Source organism: Nilaparvata lugens, chromosome 14, assembly GCF_014356525.2.
Source record: "Nilaparvata lugens isolate BPH chromosome 14, ASM1435652v1, whole genome shotgun sequence".
Lineage (NCBI taxonomy): Eukaryota > Metazoa > Arthropoda > Insecta > Hemiptera > Delphacidae > Nilaparvata > Nilaparvata lugens.
In genome coordinates, this window is record NC_052517.1 from 21,013,946 (window position 1) to 21,038,177 (window position 24,232).

The following is a 24,232-nucleotide window of genomic DNA, read 5'->3' on the forward strand; positions in this document are numbered from 1 at the left end:
CAAGAATTGAGTCTGAATTGAATGATTATAATCTGAGATGAAATTGGTGACCATCACTTGAAAATACAGAGATAAATAAGTTTAGGACAGGCTAATGGAAACTATTTCAGTGTGATATGAATTATTTCCCGAGTAAATCAACTTTAGAACTGTGCCACCGTGAAACCAACCCACATTAGAATGCACTTCACTGTGAACAAAATGTACTCCTGACTGTCCATGTAGTGTTCCAGTTTTGAAAGTCACACCAACATGAAAATGAGCATTATTACAATGGATCATCATTGTTTCTGGACAACAAACATAACCTCTAAGATGTGCTGATACACTAACGAGCAATGGACATCACATGGGTTTAGCCTCCATATGAAAAGTGTGGTGAATCCATCAGAAGTGTGGTGATAACTTGGAAATGTGGTGCTGCACCTAACCCAACCCATCATGGATCACAGTGTGAAAGCAATGCGACCACGTGGCCGCCTGGTGATCTGGCAACGCCTGCTAGAGCGCCGTCGTTTCGAAAACGACGAGCTGGAAGCACTCTACCGCCGCTACATGTTTAAACTGCAACACACATCAGTTGCATCAGCAGTGGGACTTTTTGCTCTGCTCACCGGTGTGTTGGCCAACCTGTCGTTTGCCTATGCTCAAACAGTGACTGCACAGAACATCTACCACCTGTTGCACTGTGTACTGTTCATACTGCTCCTGGTGTTCCTGAATACCAGGCTCATGCAAGATGCCTACCTCCTATGGGTGTGCTATGCGGTGCTGTTTTTCTGTCTGACTTTCTGTGCTGTGGCGCTGCCAATTGCAGCCGGTAGTGGAGGGGGAACTTTTATCAACAATCCGGCCCCAGGTGGACCAAATGTGCAACAGCGGAGCAGTGTGAGCCTGGTTTCAGAGGTGCGACGTGTGCCAGCTGAAGGAGTGTGGCATATTGTGTTTGTGGTGTTTCTGGCATATGCCATGATGCCACTGAGGACTTGTGTGGCGGCCTGTTTTGGACTGGGTCTGCCATTGTTACATCTGTTGACATCGCTGAGTGTGGATGCGGTTTATTTCGGGCATTTGCTGAGTAGGCAGGTTAGTAGTTGTTTATGATTTCATCTAATCCACTAGATCAGATTTTTCTTTTGTATATCTAACTTCCTGATTGGATCAGGCTAACAAATTGATGTCATAAGCAAATCATAGATGGGGAACAATCCTTAAAGCTGGGAACTATGATCATCTACTGATCCCAATTTGGACTTGGAATAACTGAACTAGGAGTGAAGGTTTTGCAGCTCACTATCTATCAAAACAGAATAGTCAATTTGAATTTCAAGAAACTGGTTTCAAACAAATGATCATATTATAAAATGTATCATTATTATTTGTTCTTTGTTGCAGATAACCTGGTCTTTGTAAATAGAAATAAATATGAAAATCTCAGGAAACTGAGATTTTTATTTTTATTTCTATTTATATTACAAGTAGCCCTGGTGTTTGTGTATGACACCCTATTGGTGTTTATATGTATCAATGTAGTGGGACTTCTGTTGCATAAATAGCTGTTCTGTATCAATATTTGTCATTACGTTGCAAATAACTGGCAACATACTGGTGTTTGTGTATCATTTTGATTCATTCCGTTGCAGATAACTGGCAACGTACTGGTGTTTGTGTGTATCAACGTGGTGGGACTTCTGTTGCATTCTCTGTTGGAGCATGCGCAGAGACGCGCTTTCTTGGATACACGAAACTGTATTGCAGCTCGGCTGGAAATGGAGGACGAGAATGAGAAGTTGGTGAGTGAAACCCGGCTTCCCAATTTATTCTTTTCTACAAAAATGATAAGATTGTTTCTTATGGGAGTGTTCACACATTGACAGAAAATGAATAGCATTGCTTCTTATGGGAGTGTTCACACATTGACAGAAAATGAATAGCATTGGTTCTTGTGGGAGTATTCACAGATTGGCAGAAAATGAATAGCATTGGTTCTTATGGGAGTGTTCACACATTGGCAGAAAATGAATAGCATTGTTTCTTAGGGGAGTGTTCACACATTGGCAGAAAATGAATAGCATTGTTTCTTAGGGGAGTGTTCACACATTGACAGAAAATGAATAGCATTGTTTCTTAGGGGAGTGTTCACACATTGACAGAAAATGAATAGCATTGGTTCTTATAGGAGTGTTCACACATCGGCAGAAAATGAATAGCATTGTTTCTTATGGGAGTTTTCACACATTAGCAGAAAATGAATAGCATTGGTTCTTATGGGAGTGTTCACACATTGACAGAAAATTTATAGCAGTAATAAAAAATTATCGAATAGCTGAGCATTGTTTTTTACAGTGTGTTATGTTGGCATTACAGGAACGCCTGCTGCTATCAGTGCTGCCACAACACGTGGCCATGGAGATGAAGGCCGACATAATATCGCCGGTGGAGGGCCAGTTTCACAAGATCTACATCCAGCGGCACGAGAATGTCAGTATCCTTTTTGCAGACATTGTCGGCTTCACGGTGCTGGCGTCGCAGTGCAGCGCTCAGGAGTTGGTGCGGCTTTTGAACGAACTATTCGGCCGCTTCGATCAGCTGGCTAGTGTGAGTATTTTGCTAGTGTATCAAGTTGAGATGATACTGTATCATATTGTGTAGATACTGTATCATATTGTGTTGATACTGTATCATATTGTGTTGTGCTGGCGTCGCAGTGCAGCGCTCAGGAGCTGGTGCGGCTCTTGAAAGAACTATTCGGCCGCTTCGATCAGCTGGCTAGTGTGAGTAGACTTGACCATAGAGAAGATATAATATTATGCTATAGCTAGTAGAATTCTTTCAGGCCCGGTTGCACTACAGCCGGTCAAATTTTAACCGTGATTAATTTCACGAGAACCAATCAGAAAAGGCGTTTTTGAAATGACAGCTTCTCTAATTGGTTCTCGTGGAATTAATCACGGTTAAAATTTAACCGGGTGTTGTGCAACCGGCACTCAAAGTTAGGAAGTGTTGGGCTCAACTCACACGACTTACGCGATTCAGGTGGAGAAGAGACTGGACTCCAGTGGAGAGCATGTGTTTCCAAATGGTGACACTCAGACCAGTCGATTCTAGTCTCCGCGACGTCACCATTTGGAAACACATGCTCTCCACTAGAGTCCAGTCTCTTCTCCACCTGAGTCGCGTAAGTCGTGTGAGTTGAGCCTTATATCAAATAAATTATGGTATTGTGTATCAAGTTGAGATGACACTGTATCATTTTGGTAAAAATCAGACTATAGAATTATTCATCATAAATCAGCTGACAAGTGATTACACAGATGTGTGGAGAAGCCAGTCTATTGCTGTATTTCCATAAGGTCTATAGTTTCAATCAGGTACTTGTGGATGAGAATACTGTGTGAGGTCTACTGTTCACAGAGCTACTAGTTTAAATATTCAATTATACTTTATTAAGCAAGATATTATATTTTTCAATAATTTCATAATGAATTTCCATAATTGAGATTAAATATTTTGTTAATCAATTATTAATTCTACATTGTTAAAGGACGATCTGGCAACAGAGCAAAGTGAGAAAGAGATAGCTCTAACGGCTTTGTTGAATGATAGAGGATAGCAATACCCTGCCTTTATAACGTGGACCTCACTATAGTGAGGTCTTTATAACACTATATAGTGAGGTCCACGTTATAATGACAGTATTTGATCAACTTTGGTTTTGCTATCCTTGTCTATCATTCGACAAAGCCGGTGGTACTATCCTTTTCTAGGTCCACAACGATGCCAATCATGTTTTTGACAGTGTAGAAATATGATTAATTAATGCAGAGAATCGGCATCGCTATTCTTCTATCTTTATCCACTGCCATTATAACGTGGACCTCACTATATAGTCGTCTATAAATGGAGTGGTTTTTTATGTGAATTAGCATTAATTTAATTGATGACTTAATGTTGATTAATTTAATTGTGGTTGCAGGATAACCGGTGTCTCCGCATAAAGATCCTGGGCGACTGCTACTACTGTGTGTCAGGTCTACCGGAGCCTCGTTCTGATCATGCGCACTGCTGTGTTGAAATGGGCTTGGATATGATCGATGCCATAGCGTGAGTGCTCTTCATCATACAGAAAATATAGCATAAGAAGATATCTCAAGTTTTGTAGAATTCATTCAAAGTTTGGAAGTTTTGTATCAAATTATGGTGTTGTGTATCAAGTTGATATGATACTGTATCATATTGTGTTGATACGGTATCATATTGTGTGTTGATACTGTATCATTTACGGTGATACCATAGAGAAAAGATAGCATAAGATGATATCCCAAGCTTTGTAGAATTCATTCAAAGTTTGGAAGTTTTGTGTCAAATTATGGTGTTGTGTATCAAGTTGAGATGATACTGTATCATATTGTGTTGATACTGTATAATTTATGGTGATACCATAGAGAAAAGATAGCATAAGATGATATCCCAAGATTTGTAGAATTCAATCAAAGTTTGGAAGTTTTGTGTCAAATTATAGTGTTGTGTATCAAGTTGATATGATACTGTATCATGTTGTGGTGATACGGTATCATATTGGTTTGATACTGTATCATTTATGGTGATACCATAGAGAAAAGATAGCATAAGATAATATCCCAATATTTGTAGAATTCAATCAAAGTTTGGAAGTTTTGTATCAAATTATGCTGTTGTGTATCTAGTTGAGATGATACTGTATCATATTGTGTTGATACGGTATCATATTGGTTTGATACTGTATCATTTACGGTGATACCACAGAGAAAAGATAGCATCAGATAATATCCCAGAATTTGTATAATTCAATCAAAGTGTGGAAGTTTTGTATCAAATTATGGTGTTGTGTATCAAGTTTATATGACTGTATCATATTGTGTTGATATTGTATCATTTTGTGGTGCTACTGTATCATTCATGGTGATACCACAGAGAAAAGATAGCATAAGATAATATCCCATGTTTGTAGAACTCATAATTATAAAGTTTGAAGTTTCCTTCCTTTGTAAAATTGGTTGAATAAAATTAGCAATACTGTCATTTAGGGCCGGTTTCCGAGCTCGGGATTTAGCTAAGTCCTAGACTTTAAACAGCTGGAGTCAGAAAATTGGCTTTCCAAAACGGGGCGTAGTCTCAGCTTCTATAACAGTAGTCGTATAGTTTTTATTTTATCATTTCTATAATTGGAAACGTTTTCCTTAACGAAATTAGACATTCCTAAATAATTCAAAATAGCTGAAACTTTACACTATTTTCTCTTTATTTTATTTTGTGTTCAATTTTCTCGTTTTTCGAAATTTAATTCAAACGTGACTATGACAATGACTGCGACTACGCCCCGTTTTGGAAAGCCAATTTTCTGACTCCAGCTGTTTAAAGTCTAGGACTTAGCTGAATTCCGAGCTCGGAAACCGGCCCTAAAAGTATAATTCATCCTTGTCTGAATCAGCTGAGACTTTTGTCGTTTGTGGATAGTAAAAAAGTTGGTGAGCGAGTGAGTATGTGAAAAATCAAAATATCGCATTCCCGAAATTTATAAGATGACGTATAAAACTGTGAAATATAAACACGATCATTTTAGAGAATTGTGTTCTGTTTATCAATAAATAAAAATAACGAGCGAAGCTCGGTGCCCCGATATTAAAAACATATAAACAGAAATTGCTCGCTTAATATGATAGGATAAGGAACTAAGGAACTCTAATCTAATTTTTGTTCAAATTGTGTTGGATTACAGTTGTGTGGTGGAGGCAACAGATGTGCAACTGAACATGCGGGTCGGCATCCACTCTGGTCGAGTGTTGTGTGGCGTGTTGGGCCTGCGCAAGTGGCAGTATGACGTGTGGAGCAATGACGTCACACTGGCCAACAACATGGAGGCCGGAGGCGAGCCTGGGTAAGTCGAAATCAAATTGATACTGTATCAGGTGTGGTTGTACTGTATCATGTGTAGGTGATATGCCATGGTAAAGGACCGTTATGTTGCAAATGTGAGTGTTAACTGAAGCCGATAGTCCTAGTTGTTTTTGGTGAAGCTATGTGACGCTGGTAGTCTCTCTTACTGTACCCTTCTTACACTCTCACACTCCCAACAACACACTAATAATAGACAGTGTATAGGATGTCTATGTTGCAAATGTGAGTGTTAACTGAAGCCGATAGTCCTAGTAGTTGTTTTTGGTGAAGCTATGTGACGCTGGTAGTCTCTCATACTGTGCCCTTCTTACACTCTTACACTCCCAACAACACACTAATAATAGACAGTGTATAGGATGTCTATGTTGCAAATGTGAGTGTTAACTGAAGCCGATAGTCCTAGTAGTTGTTTATGGTGAAGCTATGTGACGCTGGTAGTCTCTCATACTGTGCCCTTCTCACACTCTTACACTCCCAACAACACACTAATCATAGACAGTAGTCGACAGTAATCGGAGAAGAAATTTGGAACATAAACGACCTATACCCATGGTATACTATCTTTCCTCTATAGAGAAACAATAGCATAAGTAGATATCCCATGGTATAGGGCGTTTATGTCACAACTTTTACTGTTATCTCAGTCCACGTAGTTCATGTAATTCATTCCCGTGAAGCTTTATGACGCTGGTAGTCTCTCATATTGTGCCGTTCATACACTCTCACCCCAACAAAACAGTAAAATTCGACAATAATCAACAGTAATCGGCTTGAGATAACAGTTGCGACATAAACGCCCTATACCATGGGATATCTACTTATGCTATTGTTTCTCTATGCTTTTATCTATGGTATCATATTGAACCAATTTGTTGTTTGAATGTTGCTGGATGTGAGAAAGATTTATTATAATTCACATTTGTCTTATGCATCTTGTATTTTGGCGAAATAAATATTCTATTCTATTCTATTAATCTTCTCAGGATATATTTTATCTATTTGTATCATATTAATAGTTGTTATTTGTATATCTAGAGTGAAAAGTACGACTTTTTCTCCCTGTGGGAAAAAGTTTGAAGCCCGAGGTGAAGCCGAGGGCAACAAATTTCCTGAGGGAGAAAAAGTATTTTTCGCTCGTGATGTACACAACATTTTTCCTCCATCTACATTTTTTTATAGAAACTGCAAATAAGATCATTTTAATAACTTACGTATTGGTGACAATGTTTCCTAACAACATAACCTACAATCTAAAACCTAAAAACCGGTCGGCTGATTGCGCTATCTATCGACAAAAGTTGTAACAATTATATCAGCTGAGCGGCTACCAAAAATGGCTGACTCCAGATCACGCGTTTCAGATTTGAATTGCAGTTTGCAGATCAAAAATATTTGTTGGCTGGTATTTTGAATAGAATAAAATATTTTAAAAATTGTAAGAATTTTTATCGTCTACTAATATTAAGAACATAATATCATAGAAACATATATTTCATGAGTTGATCAAATTTCTTGTTGTGGCATTGAATTCAGTTGACTCAATGACTGACACCTCTATTACGCTTTCTCATCTGAGCTTAGACCTTCTAACCTATTACAATGTGAGTTTTTGAAATAGAGATGCTTCCCATGTTATTTAAATGGAGTCACTTTTCCTCCCTAGGGAGTTTTTCTGTTTTTTACTACCGAGAGCGAAAAAGTGACACTTTAGTATTATGTTTCAGGGAGTAAAGTAAGTACTTTAGACAGTAGGTGGAGGTAAAAAAATTGTTGTTTGAATGTTTGTTGTAGACGGGTGCACATAACGCAGGCAACGCTGGACTGTTGGGTGGAGAATACGAGGTGGAGTCGGGGCATGGCAGCACTCGTAACCAGTACCTGAGGGACAACGCCATACAGACCTACTTTATCATCCCGCCGGCCAGGAGGCGAAAGGTTATTATACTATTACTATCCTATACTATTAAACGAGCAACTTCTGTTTATATGTTCATATGTTTAGATGTTTATATGTTTGTATTTCACAGGATCTCAAAAACGGCTCTAACGATTCTCACGAAATTCAGAACATAGTAGGTTTATAATATAAAGATTCGATTGCACTCTGTCTCATCCCTGGGAAAACTCCAAACTCCAGGATAATTATTATTCATCCTTGGAAAAACAGCTGATAATAATAATTATTTCGTCGTCTGTTGGTGATGGAAGTGAGTGAGCGAGTTGATGTGTGTGGGACTGTGTCAAAATTATGACTCAGCTGTTGAACTTTTGTAATCATTCACTATGTACTTAGTGCCAGTTGCTAAAAAACCGGGTTATTTTCAATCCTGATTACTTCCAGTAGATCCATCTTTTTGAAATTGTCTTCTCTGATTTGGTTCACGGGAAGTTTATTGATTGAATTATTGATTTATTGATTGATTGATTGGTTGATTGATTGTCTGTTCTACTCCTTAGGTACGTTCGGCCCTCGGCTCTCACGCCTCAGCCCTACAGCAGCAGAGACGGAAGTTGTCGTTCAAGAATGTGTCCTCGGTTGTCGTCCAACTCCTGCATAGCATCAAGTACTCGGTCGAGGTGCCCTTCTCCGACATCACGTCGGCGTCTCAGCATCCCACTTCGACACTGCATCATCTGCATAACTCGCAACATCACCTGGGCGCTGCTAGAAAGGTAACTTCACAACTATTATTAACTAGTAGTTCTGTGAACAGTAGACCTCGCGTAGTTATAAACCACAACCCTCTCTGTCCATCAGAGTAAATTCTGTCCTGTCGTGTCGACCACACATTTATTAACTATTAAATATTATCAACTAGAAGTTCTGGGACAGTAGACCTCGCGCAGTTATAAATCACAACCTCCTCTGTCGTCCATAATCAGAGTAAACTGGCTTGTCGTGTCGGCGAGATATCGGTGTGAAAACGGCTAATGGCTGTTGGGGTTGGTGTATCAAAAATGCTAACATCAAAAGCTATAATCTCCTTCAAGACATACTGGCAACAGGTCAACCCGAGTTCAAAGCAGAGGAAGGTCGAGATGGAAAATACTATGTTACTTTCAGTTATTAATTGCATGTGTCGTTGCATGCAATTGATAGTCCACACAACAGCTGATTTTTTACCAAGTTACATTAAGGGCCGTCTACACAGTGACAGTTCAAACTAAATTTTATTTTAAACTGGATTAAATCCGTATCAAGTCTAGTTTGTTATAATTTGTTACATTTTGAGTTTAAGCCACCAGCTGATTAAATCGAGTTTAAGCTTTGACTGTGCAAACGGCCCTTGGATATTAATTGCATGCGTCATTGTATGCAATTTATAATCCACTCGACAGCTGATTTATGATGAGTAATTCTATAGTCTGATTTTCACGGTAATATTGGTGTTCGAAGGAGACTCATTTTCCTTTTATTATCCTTAAAATGTAAAATTTTCCAAAAACCTTGTATATACGTCGACATGCAATTCAAAGATTTTTTACCAAGTTACATTGAGATATTAATTTCATGCGTCATCGCATGCAATTAATAATCCACTCGGCAGCTGATTTATGATGAATAATTCTATAGTCTGATTTTCATGGTAATATTGGCGTTCGAAGGAGACTCCTTTTCCTTTTATTATCCTTAGAATGCAAAATTTCCAAAAACCTTGTATATACGTCGACATGCAATTTAGAAAGGAGCATACCTGTCAAATTTCATGATAATCTATTGCCGCGTTTCGCCGAAATGCGGAACATAAATATAAACATAAAGAGAAATGCAAAATTTGTCGGCATTCTTGAATTTTCAAATGTACCGCCCTAAAGACCCATAAAATGGCCGCTCCATAAAGAACACGAGTGTCAATACCTGTATTTATAGACCTTGCTACAACAAATATATAGTGAAGTCCACGTTATAATGGCAGTGGAGAAAGATAGCAGATCAACGTGCCTATCCTCTGTCTTGTCAATGCCTTCTATAGACGCTAGCTAATACAGGTTTATTGATGTAATATTAACTTTTCATTCTCGTTTAAAATAATCAGTTATATTTTTTAAGCAAGAAATTATATTTTTCAGTTATTTCATAATTAAGATGAAATATTTTGTTAGACAATTATTAATTCTACATTGTTAAAAGCCGATCTGGCAACAGGTCAAAGCTAGAAAGAGATAGCGTTGTCTGCGTTGTTGAATAAAAGACAAGGATAGCAATACCATTGCTAACCAAACACTGCCATTATAACGTGGACCTCATTATAGCCTATTGAAAAATCTAATGCCAGACATGAGAAAGCTTTTAATTTTAATTCAATACTTTGTATGCATTGAATAGAGAGGTTGGCTGATTGATTGATTGTGTGATAATAATATTTAAGTTGATAATATATAAAATGTTATTTTAATAATATGACTCATCTGTAATATGACCTACACCTAGCCTAATGTACTTGATGTATTTTTGGCTGAAATAAATCATTGAATCATTGATTTATTGATTGATTTATTGATTGGTTGATGGATTGTCTGTTCTACTCCTTAGGTACGTTCGGCCCTCGGCTCTCACGCCTCAGCCCTACAGCAGCAGAGACGTAAGTTGTCGTTCAAGAATGTGTCCTCGGTTGTCGTCCAACTCCTGCATAGCATTAAGTACTCGGTCGAGGTGCCCTTCTCCGACATCACGTCGGCGTCTCAGCATCCCACTTCGACACTGCATCATCTGCATAACTCGCAACATCACCTGGGCGCTGCTAGAAAGGTAACTCACAACTATTATCAGCAAGTTTCTTTGAACAGTAGACCTCGCGTAGTTATAAACCACAACCCTCTCTGTCCATCAGAGTAAATTCTGTCCTGTCGTGTCGACCACACAACTATTAACTATTAAATATTATCAACTAGAAGTTCTGGGAACAGTAGATCTCGCGCAGTTATAAATCACAACCTCCTCTCGTCCATAATCAGAGTAAACTGTCTTGTCATGTCGGCGAGATATCGGTGTGAAAACGGCTAATGGCTGTTGGGGTTGGTGTATCAAAAGTGCTAACATCAAAAGCTAATCTCCTTCAAGACATACTGGCAACAGGTCAGCCCGAGTTCAAAGCAGAGGAAGGTCGAGATGGTCGATACTATGTTACTTTCAGTTATTAATTGCATGTGTCGTTGCATGCAATTGATAGTCCACACAACAGCTGATTTTTTACCAAGTTACATTCAGGGCCGTTTACACAGTGACAGTTTAAACTAAATTTTATTTTAAACTGGATTAAATCCGTGTCAAGTCTAGTTTGATATAATTTGTTACATTTTGAGTTTAAGCCACCAGCTGATTAAATCGAGTTTAAGCTTGACTGTGCAAACGGCCCCCTGGATATTAATTGCATGCGTCATTGTATGCAATTTATAATCCACTCGACAGCTGATTTATGAACAGTAATTCTATAGTCTGATTTTCACAGTAATATTGGCGTTCGAAGGAGACTCATTTTCCTTTTATTATCCTTAAAATGTAAAATTTTCCAAAAACCTTGTATATACGTCGACATGCAATACAAAGATTTTTTACCAAGTTACATTGAGATATTAATTCGCATGCAATTAATAATCCACTCGGCAGCTGATTTATGATGAATAATTCTATAGTCTGATTTTCATGGTAATATTGGCGTATGAAGGAGGCTCCTTTTTCCTTTTATATTATCCTTGAAATGCAAAATTTCCAAAAACCTTGTATATACGTTGACGCGCAATTTAAAAAGGAACATACCTGTCAAATTTCATGATAATCTATTGCCGCGTTTCGTCGAAATGCGGAACATAAATATTAACATGTTATGAAAAGAAATGCAAAATTTGTCGGCATTCTAGAATTTCTTATCCCGTAAGTCTATAAGCAAACAAATTATTTTACATTCCTATACTTACTTACTCCCAGGGCCATCTATATCTAAGTTGACACCAAAAAACTGTCTCCACGTAGTTCGCTCCTCAGCATCTCTATCGCTCCAAGTCTCTCCATGTCAGTCTTAACCTCTTGCATTCTTATTATATAGTAAAATAGATTAATAATTTTTAGATCTTGATGGTTTTACTTGCAAGAATAGTTGAGCTCTACAGTAGTGAATTGTTTTTGAAAATATGACATTTTTGAATTAGGTTCTGGACCTGCCAGGAGGTCGGTGCGGCGGAGGGGGGAGTGTCCGCCATTTTGGGGGTGGCGGTGCCACGCTCCCCTCCCACCATCACGAGAATCGCTCCAACAAAGTAAATTTGAAATTTTGAATTTTCAAAATTTTCACCCACTCACTTTTGAATGTTTTCACCCCTCTCTCCCTTAATCCACTCCTCTGTTTCTTAAGGCTTGGATTGTAGGACACTTATCAAAACTAATTGACTATTAAATCCATAGGTTTAATGGTACATTAGAATTAATAAGTGTTCTAGAAACTGGTTTTTATTAGTGTTTCTATGTAAGAGTGAATTTCGATTCCTTTCTTACTTTAGCCGATCCCCCCTGTTCGCTTTGTGTGCTTCATGTTGTTACCCCTCTCCAACTGTATCATATTGTGGTGATACTGTATCATATTGAGTTGATACTGTATCATATATGGTGATATGCCATGGTAAAGGACCGTTATGTTGCAAATGTGAGTGTTAACTGAAGCCGATAGTCCTAGTAGTTGTTTTTGGTGAAGCTATGTGACGCTGGTAGTCTCTCATACTGTGCCCTTCTTACACTCTCACACTCCCAACAACACACTAATAATAGACAGTGTATAGGGTGTCTATGTTGCAAATGTGAGTGTTAACTGAAGCCGATAGTCCTAGTAGTTGTTTTTGGTGAAGCTATGTGACGCTGGTAGTCTCTCATACTGTGCCCTTCTTACACTCTTACACTCCCAACAACACACTAATCATAGACAGTAATCCGAGAAGAAATTTGCAACATAACGGTCCTTTACCATGGGATATTTTCTCATGATTTATTTTTTCTATGACCATACCTTATCAATTCAATCCATATAAATTCAAAATTTGTCTGTAATTTTGTTTTGTCCATAGTTAATCCTTCATGTGTTTCCTTTGCAGTACTTAATCACAAGTTTTTTCTCTAGCTTGTAGTGTCCTGTTATTATTTTAATGATTTATTTCATTTTCCACTCATTATTTTGCTGTTCAAGCTAATTTTAGACAAGTAGATAGTTTTCTGTGTTATATAACAGAATTACTAATAAAAATAATCTTGATGTACATATAATAACAATAGAAAACACTTTACTGTTTTATAATATTAAGGTTGTTCTGAACACACTTTTATTTAAATTGGATAATCTTTTTCAATATAATTGTTAAGATCATTATAAGAGTGAGAAAAAGTGGTCTAATAAGCGAGTTATGGGTTGTTGAAGTGTTAACTTTCCAGATCATAAACGGTTTCGACTATATTATTAAAACTTGTATTAAAAATTCAAACAATGTATCTTTCCAAACTAAAACATTTTATTCTCCATATCGTTCATAAATCAAGTTTCAAGTTTTAAGTTTTATTGTTTACATCAGCAATACAACAAAATAAAAAAAACATCTCATCAGATACCTATAACTAACAATTTAAAGATACTAAGCACTTCTGAAAGGTTAATTTGGCACTATATCATAATGTATCAATAATACAGTAGATATTAACTTTAAATTTATAAGTACACAACTCATATAAACATTTTGGAATAATGTAACTGATGGTGGAAATGAACCTTAACATTTTATGTGAGAACCGATGCAAACAAAAGTACTATTCACAAAAGAGCTTCCGCAAAGCCCTTGTCCGTGAATAGGAGTTTGAATAATGGGACATATGAAAACGATACGACACATACACACATGCATTCACACAGTCATCAATATTCGACAATTGACACATCGGAGCATTCCCCTCGTTACTTATATCTCATAATGATATAAACTTCATGTGAACAGTGGGGAGGAAGCCACCACCTATAAATCGACCAATAGGTCGAATAAAAAAATAGGTAAATAAAAAAGTAACATTTTTTGTAAATTCGATAACCTGTTTATTTTGGCATTAATCGCGAAAAACGCATATTAGAACAAAGCCAATGATATACTGAATGTATTAAAAAAAATCCAGATATTCCAAACTCCAGATGTAAAAGAAACTCCAACGTTGCCGATCCTCTGTCTTGTCTAAGGCAGTCTTAGAGCATAGCTGATACCCGTATATATATGATGTAATATTAACTGTTCATTCTTGTTTAGAATAATCAATTATATTTCATTCGCCAAGAAACATATTTTTCAAGGATTAAATAATACATTTTCATAATAGAAAGTGAATAATTTGAAGATTAATTAAACTTCTGATGTGGGAACAGTGCGGAGGTGGTAGAGGATAGAGCTATCTGATTTGTCGAATAATAGACAAGGATAGCTACACCAATGTTAATCAGGTGACTGTCATTATAACGTGGACCTCACTATAGAACAAGAACAACCACGACATGATACAGTATCAACACAACATGATACAGTATCATCTCAACTTGATAAACAACACTATGATTTGATACATTCGCTATCTGCTTTGTGGAATGATAGACAACGATAGCAACACCAATGTTGATCAAATACTTCCATTATAACGTGGACCTCACTGTAGAACAAGAACAACCACACATGATACAGTATCAACACAATATGATACAGTATCATCTCAACTTGATACACAACACTATGATTTGGTACATTCGCTATCTGCTTTGTGGAATGATAGATTAGGATAGCAACACAAATGTTAATCAAATACTTCCATTATAACGTGGACCTCACTATAGAACAAGAACAACCACACATGATACAGTATCAACACAATATGATACAGTATCATCTCAGCTTGAAACACAACACTATGATTTGATACATTCGCTATCTGCTTGGTGGAATGATAGATTAGGATAGCAACACCAATGTTGATCAAATACTGCCATTATAACGTGGACCTCACTATAGAATTGAACTGAATGTTAGTAATGATTCATTTTTGTGTTGAGTTTTTTGTGAATTTATTTGTGTTTTTTGTTGGACAGACGAAAGTAACGGACAAATTTAAACGACCGTTCAAGAAGCGACATTCCAGCGTCTATCACCAGCCTTCGAATCGGGTCAACAAGTACCTGAGTCAGGCGATTGAGGCGAGGAGTGTGGATAGAGACAAGTCACAGCATGTCAACCTGTTAACTCTGTGCTTTAAGGACAGCGACAAGGAGCATCAGGTTAGTCGAGATTAAATAGAACAGTTAGGGCCGTTTGCACAGTATAGATTGCTAAACTCGATTAAGTTAATCTGAAAGTTTAAACTTGAATCGGTTTTCTCAGTGCATTTTTCTCAATTCTCAATTCAATTTATTTGCCATATATACAAGATTTTTACAATTACAAATTCACATAATAATTGGGTACATCATACAGAAATTCAGAATATACTCTATTCTAGAAATAATAAAAATAAATTAGATATAACATAACTGAAATCCCAGTTGTACTCATTTTACCGGCAGTAATTGCTAGCAGAGACACGTGTCTGATCGCTAGCAATGAGTTCAGTTCAAATCATTGAAAGATTTTTTCTTATTTTTTCTTGATTGAAACACAAAAAAAGAACTTTGTTGAAATTCACAAAATCACAATTTTATTTTAGGTATTCACCAAATCAATATATTATGTGTAATTTTATGATTAAAAGTCTATTTTGAAAAATATTCTAGCTTTTACCCATTCATCAATATCTTTTGTAAGTTTTTTGTTTGTTTTATGGGTGAATAAGTTTAAGGGAATCATATTAATCAGCATATTTCAGTTGTGTTCATACTGTCTTCTACTTATAGAAAGTCTTTCTATTTACTAATCCAGTTTAAGATAAACTAGTTTAGCGTTAAGTTGGTAATAGAATGTCACCGTTTATAATATCAGGAAGGCTGATTTTTACAGGAAATTTGTTATTTGTTTACAAACCATCAGTAAATTGAGGTTGTGTAGCTACTATTTCCTGGTTCAAAATCCACAGAGCTGTAAGCTGTACGGTAATAAAAGTGAAAAGCGATCAAGAAATTATTCAAAAAATGATGAAGTGCTTTATTACTATTAGAAACAAACTTATATTTAGTTGACACCAAAAAATATAATCTAGAATGTAAGATAAAAACCTTATTTTGTTATGAAAATGTACTACGGTCCTCCTCGTTTATTAGAAATCTCTCGAAAGCAAAATATCTGAGTGAATTTCTAATCAAAAATCACTGATAAAAATTGCCTAATTTTCTATCAAGTGGCTTATTTAATCAAATACTAAATTGGCACTTGCTTTACTCAAGCAAAACCGTTAAAAAAATTCTCTATCATCCCAGAAATTTAAATGATTCGTTCCAATTTGTCACTTCTGCGCATGTAACAAATTTTATAATAATTATTAAGAATATATCTTATCTAAAATGATGAAACATCACTTTCATGAAACATAACCTCACTTTCATTGACAAAATGCACGTACTACGCAACTCAAGTCGAGGCTCGACCAACATGTCGAGTCGACGCTCGACTCAGTCTCACAGTCGTGACGTCGCGGAGACTAGAATCGACTGGTCTGAGTGTCACCATTTGGAAACACATGCTCTCCACTAGAGTCGCAATCTCTTCTCGACTTGAGTCGCTTAAGTGTGAGTTGAGCCTAAGCCTACAACCATCCCCGGTGAAGAATCAATATGGAAAATGTCAAGTTAATGAGTTGAGTAGTTGAGACGTGATGATGCGTCATTCGTGAATTTTCTATCCACTACGTGTATAAGCCAGTTCTCTCCTTCACTATATTATAGACTAGTAGGTAACCCGTGCTTCGCAAGGGTCTATTTTAAAACTGCAAAATGAAAACTTGACGTAATAAAAAAATCGAAATTTTAAAATAGGTCTATAACCATCCTCGGTTAATGAAGAGTCTATATGCAAAATTTCAAATTAATCAGTTGAGTATATTTCAGACGTGATGATGCGTCAAACATAATTCCCTATTCCTTACGTGTATAAGCCAGTTCTTTCCTTTATTATAGTATAGAAAACTGAAGAATACATAATACTTGGAAACCTCACAGAATCATATTGATTTTTCCAATACATCAATAAATTTTAGTTCGATTAGGATCCTCCTCAATTTGAATCAGGCAGCCTTTTGTTTTCCCAATTCCAAACAAAATACCAAAAACACTCGTTTCACTGGGAATTCGTGTCTGATAGTACATTATAACTGAAGAATATAAATGATTTCTTATTTTATTGTGATCTATTCATGTTTTTCTTATGAAATTCAATTATAGGCCTACAGCATGAAGACTATGTCCAATTCATTTGTACTGGTGGCAAAATTTTACATTAAAAATAATTATTTGATAAAATCCAAGTTCAATAGTAATGAAAACAAATTCCTTCAAAAAATAATTGATAATAATACGTTTCGAGGGAAAAAATTGAGAACAAAAAAATGGGAAGCCTCGGGGATTCGAACCAAGGAACCATCGCTCCATAAGCAGGCATTTTACCGCTGCGCTACATAGACGTTCGTAAATGGTAGTCTTATAACCTGCTCAAAAAAGACACACTTTGGGCTATGAAACTTCATGTAGCCTACGGTAGCATAGATGAATTTGAACATTAATTCTGAAAAATCTAGAAGGAAAATTGGAATTTGGGCTTCCAGGTGCACGAGATTGATATTTTTAGAATCTATGTTCAAAATTTGGAGATCTAAATCATTCCCGTTTTTCCGGTATGCAATCCGAAAATTGACATGTTTTGATGCGAACAAACGAACACACGAACAAACACAACCCTACTCTCTCTTATTATATAGATTTACATTTTTTGGTTATATTAGAGTATCAGTAACGAATAGTGTGTTGTTTGCAGTATCACAACGATGTGGACGTGGGTTTTACGTCATCATTGGCCTGCAGTCTGGTGTTGTTACTACTGCTGGGTGCGTTGCAAGCGGCCGTCCTGCCTCGTACAATCATACTTTTGCTACTTTTCCTCTTCGCCTTCGTTTGGATATCGGTGAGTCTAATCAGAGAGATAATATAGCATAAGAAGATATCCTTGGTATAGGTCATCTATGTTAATTTTCCAGAATAACTACAGATTTGGAAAACTGAAAATTTGTCAACATAGAGAAGAGAAAGCAAAAGATGATGATATCTCATGGTATAGGTCGTCGTTTATGTTGCAAATTTCTTCTCCGATTACTGTCTATTATAAGTGTGTTGTTGGGAGTGTAAGAGTGTAAGAAGGGCACATGTATGAGAGTATGAGAGACTACCAGCGTCACATAGCTTCACCAAAAACAACTACTAGGACTATCGGCTTCAATTAACACTCACATTTGCATCATGAATGCCCCGTACCATGGCATATCACCACACATTATACAGTATCATCTCAACTTGATACACAACACCATAATATGATACAAAACTTCCAAACTTTGAATGAACTCTAAAAAACCATGGCATATAGGTCTACTTTTATGCTTTTTTTCTCTGTTACAATACTCATATTTGCAACATAACGGTTCTTTACCGTGGCATATCACCACGTGGCAAATTAACTTTCTAACTATTATCCTTAATAGAACATTAACACTTATCTACTACTTTCATTTTTGTATGTATTATAAATTTTTACTAATTTCAATATAAAAAACTTAATCCCATATCAGTGAATGAAGTTTGTAAATAGTAATTATAACACGCAACAAACAACTAATAACTTATTCCCCAACACATTTAATTTATAGTGGGTTGTATATTAATTTATTCATTGAATTATCTTTAAGAAATTATTCAATGCATGAAACTTCATTGTTTTAATTGTATATTATAATTTTTATTGTAATTGATTTCTAATGAATAAACTTTGATTTGATTACCACAACTTGATACAGTATCAACACAACATGATACATTATCACCACAATATGATACAGTATCATCTCAACTTGATACACAACACCATAATTTGATATAATTTTCCAAACTTTGAATGAGATTCTACAAACCATGGCATATCTTCTTATGCTATCTTTTCTTTATGGTGATGTTGATATATTGTTGATGAGGTTTTAGTTGTTGTCTACGATGTTTTGTTTTGTTAATGTTGTAATGTTTTAATTAGGTGCATTTATTTATATTTATTTCATTGACAATTACAAATCATAATTATGATATATCATTTTGGTTTTAGGTGGTGTTAATGCTGCTGTTAGCCGTTAGACTTCGCTGGATAGTGTGGGACATATCTGAGAGTTATGTACTGAGGCTGGCCATCACCACATTTACTATCATCTTAGTGTATACCGTGGCTCAGGCGAATGTGGTAACTACACATTTACTCAGATTCAATTTTATTTTATTTGTAATGAGGTCCCCGTTATAATGGCAGTGTTTGATTATCAATGGTACTGCTATCCTTGTCTATCATTTAACAAACCGAATAGCGCTATCTCTTTATCGCTTTGCTCTGTAGCCAGATCGTCTTTTTACAATGTAGAATTAACAGAATATTTGATCTCAATTATGAAAATTTATTATAAAATTATTGAAAAATATAATTTCTTGCTTAATAAAATATAATTGATTATTTTAAACGAGAATGAACCGTTAATATTACATCAATAAACCTGTATCAGCTACCGTCTATAGAAGTCATTGACAAGACAGACGATCGGCAACGTTGTTCTCCCATCTTTCTCCACTGCCATTATAACGTGAACCTCACTATAGTTGTTTCTGAAGTCATAGCCGTTAGAATTGTTCTTTTTATGTTACCTTTGAAAGTTTTTTCCATTGCATAATCAATTTGTATCATCTTTTTACTCTGTATCATTTTTAGTTTATTTTCAATTATTATTATCTTGTGTAGTAAGTTAGCCGAATTATTTTGAATGATTCCCTCCTTATTAATTCTATATTTTGCTTGAAACAGCAACTCGAGTCCACGCACAGGTTTTACACCTATGTTGGTACATTTCCATGTAAATTACAACTGAAATTATAATATAATTTTATCTATTACATAATATAATTTATCTTATTATATTTTATTATAATAAGATAATATTCTCATAATATAATTTTATCTATTACATTATATAATTTTATCTATTACATTGTAAATAATTAGGTATGATAGTATAATAAACACGTGTTGTTTCATTTTGATTTGTATATTGTTTAATTGACCGAGCGAAGTGAGGTGTAAGATTCAAGTCGACGGTTTGGCATTTCTCTTAATGTTTAAATGTTTATTATCATGTTTATATGTTGCGCATTTACGGCGAAACGCGGTAATAGATTTTCATGAAATTTGACAGGTATGTAAAGCTTTTTTGTATTTTGTTTTTGGCAAATAAATTCATTCATTCATTCATTCATGTTCCTTTTTTAATTGCGCGTCGACGTATATACAAGGTTTTTGGAAATTTTGCATTTCAAGGATAATATAAAAGGAAAAAGGAGCCTCCTTCATACGCCAATATTAGAGTAAAACTCAGACTATAGAATTATTCATCATAAATCAGCTGACAAGTGATTAAACAGATGTGCGGAGAAGCCAGTCTATTGCTGTATTTCCATAAGGTCTATAGTTTCAATCAATCAGGTACTTGTGGATGAGAATACTGCCTGAGGTATACTGTTCACAGAACTCTTGTTTTACTTAGAATTGTATTGGAGGGTCAAGTGTAAGAGAGGGCCGGCTGCGACCTAAATTCGCCCTCCTAGGTTTTTAATAAAGGCAGCTAATCAATCAATCAATCAATTAACTACTAGTTTTAAGCTCTGTATGTAACAGTTATAATCTTAGAAAGATTTGGAAATAAACTTATTTTTGACTTGACTTCTTTCAATGTTGTGTTTTTGCCCGCACAGTTCACCTGCCGCACAGACACGGTCTGCCCGTCGGGGGGGCCGACGCCCCTTGTGAATGCCACCCTACTGGAGCAACAGGACCACAGGGCATGCCCCTTGCCCCAGTACGTGGTGGTGTCGTGTTCACTGGGCTTCCTAGCAGTTGCCCTCTTCCTCAGATTGCCGATACTCATCAAATGCGGCCTCCTTGTCCTCATGGCCACAGTCTACATTCTGCTCATTCAGCTCTCGCATCTGCATCTCTTCCAGTGCTATGATCAGCGTGTGCAGTGAGTAGTCATTGATTCTTTATCTCAAATTGTTGACCGAACGTAGTGAGGTCTATGTTTCAACTCGTTTTGCTTTTGTCTGTCTGTATGTAACGCGATTACGGCCAAACGCGTTGATAGAATTCGATGAGATTTGGCAGGAATATTCCTTTTCCAACTGCGCGTCGGTGTATACACAAGGTTTTTTTAAAATTTTGGATTTTAATGATAATATATGAAAATAAAAGGAATTCCTCCATACCTCCGATATTACTATCGTTATTAAAAATAATGCCTTTTTCTCACTTGAGGATTATCTAAATACCTAACTTGAATGTGATATAAATATGCTTTATGATGTATGATTTTCTATCCAATTAATTGTGTCTACTTTTATAATGTTTATATTATGACTTGCCTAATGCTACAATTGTAGCCTGATGGTTAATAAAACGAATCTTGAATCTTGTCAATGCCTTCTATAGACGGTAGCTGATACAGGTTTATTGATGTAATATTAACTGTTCATTCTCGTTTAAAATGATCAATTATATTTTATTAAGCAAGAAATTATATTTTTCAATAATCTCATAATGAATTTTCATAATTAAGATGAAATATTTTGTTAATTATTTATTAATTCTACACTGTTAAAACACGATCAGGCATCAGAGCAAAGCGAGAAAGAGATAGCGTTATCCTCTTTGTTGAGTGATAGACAAGGATAGCAATAGCATTGCTAACTAGTAGTTCTGTTAACAGTAGACCTCACGCAGTATTCTCATCCACAAGTACCAAATTGAAACTATAGACCTTATGGAAATACAGCAGTCTATTGCTTCTCCACACATCTTTATAATCACTTGTCAGCTGATTTATGATGAATAATTCTATAGTCTGATTTTTACGGTAATATTGGCGTATGGAGGAGGCTCCTTGAAATGCAAAATTTCCAAAAACCTTGTATATACGTCGACGCGCAATTTAAAAAGGAACATACATGTCAAATTTCATGAAAATCTATTACCGCGTTTCGCCGTAAATGCGCAACATATAAACATTAAGAGAAATGCCAAACCGTCGACTTGAATCTTAGACCTCACTTCGCTCGGTCAATCATGGTACAGTATCAACACAATATGACACAGAATCAACTCAACTTGATACACAACACCATAATTTGATACAAAACTACCAAACTTTAAATGAATTCTACAAACCATGGCATATCTTTTGCTATCTTTCCTCTATGGTTATTCTAGATATACTTGAAGATATCTAAGGATATATTAGGATATCTACTTAGGCTACCTTTTTTCTATGGTATTATTAAGTATTGTCTCCGTCTATAGTAAGTTTTTTCGTCTATTCCTTTTGTAAATTTGATTGTGCTTAATGCAATTTTGTGTTATTTTTTGCAGAGCTGTGGTACCTAGTGCCTTACAAAGTGTTGTCTACTTGGTCATGTTCCTCATAGCTGTCATAATGCACGGATTCCAGGTGGAGTGGACTGCGAGGCTCGACTTTCTCTGGCAGATACAGGTTAGTATTCACATTTTAGAAAACATTTCCAAAGTATTTGGCAAAGAAGTAAACATGAATAAGCTATCAACTCAGTATACAGCTGTAGAGAAGTGCGATATTGCAATTATTCATTAATTGTTATGATAAGGAGTTATGACATTTAGGGCCGTTTGCACAGTGTAAGTTTAAGCTAAAGCTTAAACCAAATCTGGATTTTTTTTGGTTTAAACTAAAATTTTGTTTGCTCAGTATCAGTTTAAAATCTGTATTGAGTTTAAACTAAGGGAAAGTTTAAACCTCCAGATCAGGAGGCTTAAACCAATAATTTGGATTAACTAGACATCTGTAAAATTTGGTGGGGAAACAGCTAATAGTAAATTATTTTTCGACGTTTGTTTTTAATGCTTCTGTAGACAATAATAATTATTTAGGATATAGTGAATCATAATTGATAGAATTGACAGGAATTGATAGAAGTTTTTAATGCGATTGATAGAGATGACTGCGAAGAAATTTTGGAACTGAGAAAAATTGGGCAAAAAACGAATCATTTAAATTTCTGGGATGATAGAGAATTTTTTAACGGTTTTGCTTGAGTAAAGCAAGTGCCAATTTAGTATTTGATTAAATAAGCCACTTGATAGAAAATAAGACAATTTTTATCAGTTATTTGATTAGAAAACATGTTTTTAATAACACATAACTGAGATATTTTGCTTTTGAGAGATTTCTAATAAACGAGTAAGACCGTTGTAGATTTTCATAACAAAATTAGGTATTTATCTTATAGTCTAGATTATATTTTTTGGTGAGAACTAAATAAAAGTTTGTTTCTAATAGCAATATAGCATTTCATCATTTTTTTGAAGAATTTCTTGATCGCTTTTCACTTCTATTACCGTACAGCTTACAGCTCTGTGGATTGAACCAGGAGATAGTAGCTACATAACCTCAATTTACTGATGGTTTGCAAACAAATAGCAAATTTCCTGTAAAAATTACCCTTCCTGATATTATAAACGATGACATTCTATTACCAACTTAAAGCTAAACTAGTTTAACTTAAACTGGATTAGTAAATGCACTGAGAAAACCGATTCAAGTTTAAACTTTCAGATTAACTTAAACTCGATTAACTTAGCAATCTATACTGTGCAAACGGCTCTTATTTATAGAATGTTAAATAGCTTCACAGCTATTGCTTCATAGCGTCACATAGCTTCACCAAAAACAACTACTAGGACTATTGGCTTCAGTTTACAGTCACATTTGCAACATAACGGTCCTTTACCCTGGCATATCTCTACAAATGATACAGTATCAACACAATATGATACAGTATACACACAACATGATAGAGTACCATCCCAACTTGACACACAACAATATAATTTGATACAAAATTTCCAAACTTCGAATGAATTCTACAAATCATGGCATATCTTGTGCTATCTTTTCTCTATGCTATCACCTTGAATGATAAAGTATCACCACAACATGATACAGTATCATCTCAACTTGACACACAACACCATAATTTGATAC

At 35.7% G+C, this 24,232-nt stretch overlaps 1 protein-coding gene across 1 annotated transcript in view; it reads left to right on the forward strand.

Annotated features, from left to right (window-relative positions):
• The first annotated feature begins 441 nt into the window (after positions 1–441).
• LOC111062756 (Ca(2+)/calmodulin-responsive adenylate cyclase) overlaps positions 442–24,232 on the forward strand; it is a 69,709-nt gene continuing 45,918 nt past the window's right edge. The window contains 14 exon segments of the mRNA XM_039441053.1: positions 442–1,086; positions 1,644–1,793; positions 2,368–2,598; positions 3,977–4,104; positions 5,759–5,917; positions 7,729–7,757; positions 7,760–7,872; positions 10,472–10,687; positions 12,085–12,192; positions 15,033–15,218; positions 17,899–18,045; positions 19,231–19,362; positions 20,916–21,184; positions 22,585–22,705. Of these exon segments, the coding sequence (XP_039296987.1) occupies positions 442–1,086; positions 1,644–1,793; positions 2,368–2,598; positions 3,977–4,104; positions 5,759–5,917; positions 7,729–7,757; positions 7,760–7,872; positions 10,472–10,687; positions 12,085–12,192; positions 15,033–15,218; positions 17,899–18,045; positions 19,231–19,362; positions 20,916–21,184; positions 22,585–22,705 (2,634 nt within the window).